At 38.5% G+C, this 6469-nt stretch overlaps 1 protein-coding gene across 1 annotated transcript; it reads right to left on the bottom strand.

Moving 5' to 3' along the window:
- Positions 1–491: 491 nt before the first annotated feature.
- mak16 (MAK16 homolog) lies at positions 492–6202 on the bottom strand. The gene is made up of 10 exons (XM_080853435.1): positions 6049–6202; positions 5687–5736; positions 5475–5584; positions 5303–5367; positions 3693–3844; positions 3533–3587; positions 2441–2515; positions 2058–2162; positions 1412–1477; positions 492–1321 (listed from the first exon to the last, which is right to left on the bottom strand). The coding sequence occupies exons 1-10, from the start codon at positions 6061–6063 to the stop codon at positions 1091–1093; spliced, it is 924 nt and encodes a 307-aa protein (XP_080709561.1). The 5' UTR covers positions 6064–6202; the 3' UTR covers positions 492–1090.
- Positions 6203–6469: the final 267 nt, after the last annotated feature.

Here is a 6469-nt window from a genome sequence, read left to right as displayed (position 1 = left end):
GGAGTGATTTATTATTAGCTGTGAAAAGCCTATACAACAGGCTGTTTTGGCCGCTGCACTTTGCCAAGGCGTTACTGAAGCATCTGCGCCTGTAAAAAGACGGTTATGTGTATTCGAACAGTAAATAAAAGTCCCGGCCACAATTTGAGGATTTACGTTATTTAAGCACCGGGCCCTGAGTGTTGAGGTGGTCTTAATGCCAGGGCTGATCAGCCAAGTTCACTACAGCGTACGCGCTTTCCGGGCCAGGAACTAAGTTCAAGCCCCATGTTTGGCCGAGTGTAAACGGAGCTATTGTTAATGTTCGTTTAAGGGCTGTTTTTATGTGACATTCAAACAAGCTACATTTGCTGATGCTGCTCCAGTACAATTTGAGGTTCCTAAAATAAGTAGGCTTACTGCAGTTAAACTTTATGAAGCCTTATATATACGTTTTTGTTTTATATAATACTGATTCCTAATGAACAGATTGTGAAAAAGAGACGACAATGTAACAATTATATATTCTTTACTTGTTTTTTTTTAAAGAGAGAAGAATTACATGTTATTTGTGTGGCTTTACCTCCGCTATTGACATCATTAAGAGTCTTAGATCATTGTACAGTTTGGATATCGTAGTTCTGGTTTCCAAAGGGTTTAGCTGCATATCAGCTGAACCCCAATGTTCAACTTATTGCACAGCTGCATGTGAAAAAACTCCAAAACAAGTCATAGAGTAAAGCGCAGCAAAGACAGCAAAATGCTACCTGACAGAGCGATTGCCCATTCTTACTTAGGAAAACCAAACCAAAACAATTGCCTTGAGGAAAAGGCATTTGTTTAGCTGGAGTACAAAATCACATTTCCTTTGGGGGCATAAAAAAAAAAATCCTATTTATTATTCAAAGCAAAAATGTTCTGCTTTCAATTGACCTTCCATATCGATGGTTAAAAATGATGAATCACACACACAAATACGCTGTACAGTCCAAAGCCAGAGAAATCCATAGGATATGGAGTTCCAGAGTTCTTGTGCCCTCACTGAAGAACTGGGGTTACATGAGCAGACATGTAGACAGAGACGTACAGCTCAGAGGGGGTTTACGTCTATCTATGTAGCTTTGCTCTTTGGAGCAGGCGTGGTCTCTTCCTCATATTCAATTTCCACATAGGCTCGTTTCTTCCTCAAAGGTCCCTTGAGTGGAGCCTTTCCTTTTGAACTGGTCTTTGCTTTGACCTCTGTGTCCATCTCCTCTTCACTGGATTCATTGTCTTCCTCACTGTCCTCTTCGTCATCATCTTCCTCTTCTTCATCATCACTTCCCTTAAGGCCGTCCATGTCCTGTATTGTTAGAGTAAACGTATTAGCCTATGAACATACCATTAAAGGTTCAAATTATATGCATTTTCAAAACACTAACAATCCTTTTACCTCAAAGTCACTTAGATCACTCTCTTCAATCTCATCTTCTGCAACAAACTCTTTCTGGCCAACATCCTGCCAACACATCACAGAAAACATTGAAGAACAAGACATGACCTTAAGATAACCTTGTGTAACATTAGGACGGCCCAACATGGCAGTGAGACTACCATAAAACAAAGTGGTGGCATGCAGGAGTTCCTGTGCAACTGAGAAATATTGAGACTTGGGACCAGGGCAATAATGAAACACTGCAAGGATGAGCCCTATTTCTGTGAGATAAGAAAATGGAATCAAAGTAACTGAGTAATAATAATGGACCCAAGAGTAAATTAATGAAATTAAAAAGAATTTCAAACTGAAATTCAAAGTTATATAGGTATGAATGATACCATCATTACCATTACAGACTAGGATTACCACACTGGTTGATTAGTCAAATAATCTCACAGGGCTAGAGCGGACCTCAACATTCTGTGACCCTTATAGAGCAAATTCAAAAATGAAAAAGAATCTGTCGGGAAAAAAATAAAACAAGTTTCATAGGGCCCTCAAAGCTTTCTATACTTCATAACGTGTGCGAGTGGAATAATCTACTAAACTTCCCTCAGGATAAATAAAAGTATCCATCTACCGCAATCCTTCTGTGTTTTACCTTTTCTTCTTCCTCCTCCTCCTCTTCCTCTGACTCAGACTCCTCATCCTGTTTCTCCAGAGCCTTGTCAAAGGCGTGGATGGGGAAGTTATAAATGTCTCCATACTGAAGAAAATCAAAACATCACAATCATTGTTTGACATTGTTGAAATGAAAACATTTTAGACAAACAAACTCTAAGGGTGTTCCGATTCTTATCTGTGAAGCGTTACACCCCTTAGAAATGCACATTAATCTGCATTAGTGTAAATTCACCCTTTCCTTGGATTAATGATGACATATTTTGCAGTCATGAACTTCAAGTGAAGTAATACTAAAACAAAAAGCTTAATATTTACTGACTGATCTGTGAAGTGCATTAACTTAACAGTACTTGTACTTACCGTTCCCTGTTTCAGCCTTTCCAAGAGTTCTTTCTCAATAGCATTGTCAAGTTGTGCAGCAATAAGAGCTTTTTCCTAGAGAAATAACAAACAATCAAAACTAAAAAACATTTCTTAACACGCAATAGTATTTGTGTACAATTTTTCAATGCCATCTCTTGAATGGGTATTGGAAAACTAGACAATGCCGTCAACAGTGTTAGACTAGAGATACATTTGATCCAGCCAGATTATCCATTTAAAACAAGGGATCTGATCAAATGGAATAAAAAATGTTTAACTAATACAATATTTCAGTTAAAGAAAAGCTGTGCAACAGCTCATGGATATCTGTTTATTTCTGTATTCAAAAACAAGTACTAAGCTATATGAGCGTCTCGATCTTAGCACTGTGGTGTTGGGAGGGGGCCAGGCATGAGAACTTTGAGAACCACTGATGTAAATAGTTCTCCGTGTTTAAATGTCCATATCTGACTAAACACAATGCTCCATGCTGGGGCCAGACCAGTTACCCATAACCAAGTTGTTTCTCTCGGATTCAGAGTTGAAAGAATAATCTCCTAATTTTTTCCTATATTTCTTTCCATCATTCCCTGTGCATACACCATTTTCTTCTCATTTCCAAGTACTCAAAGATACATTAAATCCAATAAAGAACTTCATGTAATCAAATATGACTACAGTTTATTCACTTAGGTTCATGGCTCCCAGAACCTCCCAGGTATTGACCACTTCTGCCAGCAGTTTGCTGAACCAATGGCCTTAACACATCAGTCCTTCTGCATATGTAAGCTTGTCTTCTTAAGTGCTCCAACAACAACCATCTGTCCTTTCTATGGACCCTTGAGATAAACCTCATCACATACAAAAGGCTTAACTGTGACAGATGTCACTGGACATCATTCCAACTTATATTTTATATAGTGCATCAGCCATAAGAGCTGTGCAACATGTCATTCTCTATAGTTAATTACAACTCACACACAGGTTTGGACAGGCTATGAACAATTTCAGCTACTCAATATTGGGGTTCATGTTTGGAAATTACTCTGTGATAAAAGCACACATATTCAGCCAATAACGACCACCTACCTCTTTCCTCTTCTCTCTCCTCTCCACTTTTCTACTCAAGGGGACCAATTTTCTCCTGATGAAAGAAGAACACAACAATGTCACAATACAATATGTGAAAGATATCGCCTCATGATTTCAACCTGTAAGACTTTCTTCTTCTTCAACTTCAATAACTCACTGTCGCTTTAGCGTGAGCTTGCGAATGCGGATGAGGTACTGTGTGATCTTGGTGAAACGCTGTTTGCACTTGTGTCGGATAAACCGTGGCCAGTAGATAAGGTTCTCATCAATCTGTTCCAGAGCCTTCTCATAGTTTTTACTTAACTTCACCTGCAAGACAATAAAGATGAGAAAATAAGATAAGTCAAACAAGAAAGCATAGAAAGTGTTGCAAATAAGTTTAGGCAGCAGATGCAGAGCATGTGAGTATTTTTTTCAAGGCTTATTTGGTTTTAAAGATGCTGTATTGAAACATTATACACTTTGGTTTTAATCAAATTCAGTGAATTGCTCTTCACAACCCTCCAGCTGTCCTTTCTGTGAATATGCATCAAAAAAATACCTGTGTTCAAAGACAGCCCTGGCTCTGCAAATGATACACAAAGTGGCTCAGACCGGGCCATACAATTTTCTAGCTAGCCAATCAACATGTTGTCATAGACTTTACCTTTGGTAAAAGAACATATATTCCAGTCACCCGTTCATATATCAAATTAGCAACTTCAACTACTTATGTAAGGTTTTATAATGCTAAACATCTCCATCACATGTTTTATTTTGATGTTAGTTAATTTAAAAGAAAGTTTTCAAAGGCATGGTTTCGCCATGAGTCTCACATAATCCTGATCTTGCCTACCTTATCTTACAATCGGCATCAAAAGCAAAGCACAGCATCTCTTAAAGCTGTTTTGTGGCTTGTTTTAGACGCAGGGCCGTAAGCACGTAATTTACACAAGGGACTTGTTTTAGACAAGTTTTGATTAACGGTCCCTTAAGGTTCCCTAAGGATTGTGCGTGTTGCAAAGCAAATTGACGCCAGAACTGTAGATTTATTTTAAGTGAAGTAAGCGTATGCATTGCAGCAGGACAAAGGAAAAAAAAATTACCGGAGCATGAAAGTGTAGTGGGCGAAAGGCTTGATGTTATGAATACATGTGTTACACAAAATACAAAGGTTGGCAATTCAGTAACAGTAGGGAAAAAGACAGATCACATGACGCAAAAGTTTGTTTATTGACACATCTTTTAGTGACTGCGACAGGCTTTAAAACAATGTGTTTATGAGTTACATTATTCAAAGATGAGAGGTAAACGGCGAGAGAATCTCATCATGAATGTATGTTGCCAATGCTTGTAAATACAATGGTGCTGGCCACAAGTTAACGCCACGTTACTGTTAACTTTTGTATATGAGCTGACCGGGCTCATTCTATCAAACTCGCGGGTGCAATTGATTGATTCACGTCAATATGAACTCAATGAATTATATCACCATGACTCACAAGTGGTGGAAAATGAATATGAAAGTATTTGTTCGTGAATTAGCACATTCTCTCCAAACAATCACGGGTGAGAATGGGATATTCTATCCATAAATTTGCGGTCATTTGAGCATCCTAACTCAAAACTTGTCCTTGTGTAAATTACGTGCTTACGGCTCTGCGTCTAAAACGACCCTAAATTGGCCTTTACGTGCTTACGCGTTACGTCTAAAACAGAGCATATATCACCCTTTAGGACAGTAAGTTTAAAGCTCCTTCTGTTTTTTTGAAAATAAACATCACCTACCTTTTCCCACATACGTGCAGGGAAAGCTGCCCTCTCAATCACCTTCATGTACAGAAAACAATTACCTGAGAAGAGGAAAATGCTTGTGTTAAATTAGACTTTTCCTAAACTAATACGAAAATGCCTAAGAAAACTGATGACACAAAACTCTCAACAACAAAAAAACGTTTACCTTTGTCTTCTCGAATGGTGGCATATTGGCTATTGGCAAGAGGACACGCCGCCCGATTACAAAGTCCTGTGATGTTGTACTCGTTGCGACAGAAACCCTGCGTCTTGGTCCTAAAGATAAAAATATGAACTTAATGCAGCTTGGTAGCCAATAGCATATAGTACCACGTTCTCATTAACATGTCAAGCCTCTCGACACAATACACAACTTACTTGACTTTATAGGAGCAGAATTGTGTATTTCCAATAATGTCCCATATCACCTGTGAGGACAAGAGTAAGGAAAGTAAGATAAATGGAATTCGCTAAGCTTGTTCGGTAACTGACTGGTAAAGGAACGTTAGCTGGTAGCTCGCAAACTTCTATGGCTTGGTGGCTACGATGGATAAGATTAATTGAGAACACGGAAAGATTGAGGTAAAGACAATTTGGTGACTTCCTTCATAAACAAATACAAACAAAAAACGAGAACCTTTAACCACACATCTGGACAGTTGCTGACACATTAACGGCAACTAGCTAACGTTAGCTGTTGTGACTTAAATGCAAAAATACAAAAACAAATCCCTACTTACGTCGTCGTGCTGCATTTTTGGGCTAGTCTTTCACTGTTTCTTGTTACAAATCTCGTTTAATATAATCGTACAAAACCCAATGTCTGCTGAATAACAATATATTTAACTATATTCTACACAACTACAGCCACATGTAACTCATAGGAGGCAGCCATTTCATGTTCTTCTAATTTTGTGGTTGATTGCTACCTACGATTTGTGCATACCGCCACCTACAGTACAGGAGTGTGTACAAGGCCGTAAAAACCCAACAAGGAAACAAATTCTTGACGGATGACGGGCATCATTTTGTTTGTGACAGACAGGGGTCAGAATAGCATTTAGGCAAGTTATGTTTTATGGCAAGTTATGTTTCCCTTCTAATTCTCTGAGAGAATGAATGGGGTTTTTGAAAAATCATCAAAATAATGCCTGTGGTAGT

The sequence above is a fragment of the Sprattus sprattus genome (genome assembly GCF_963457725.1).
Source record: "Sprattus sprattus genome assembly, chromosome: 16".
Classification (NCBI taxonomy): Eukaryota; Metazoa; Chordata; class Actinopteri; order Clupeiformes; family Clupeidae; genus Sprattus; species Sprattus sprattus.
Note: the sequence above shows the minus strand (reverse complement) of the source record. Positions and strands in the feature narration are given on the sequence as shown.

What these genes read in the sequence shown, in the direction of transcription:
- mak16 (XM_080853435.1), bottom strand. An exon ending in TTCTGCTCCTATAAAGTCAA is followed by an intron (nt 5,585 to 5,686) that starts GTAAGTTGTGTA and finishes TTTTATCTTTAG; the next exon opens with GACCAAGACGCAGGGTTTCT. An exon ending in AGGAGGAGGAAGAAGAAAAG is followed by an intron (nt 1,478 to 2,057) that starts GTAAAACACAGA and finishes ATGTGTTGGCAG; the next exon opens with GATGTTGGCCAGAAAGAGTT.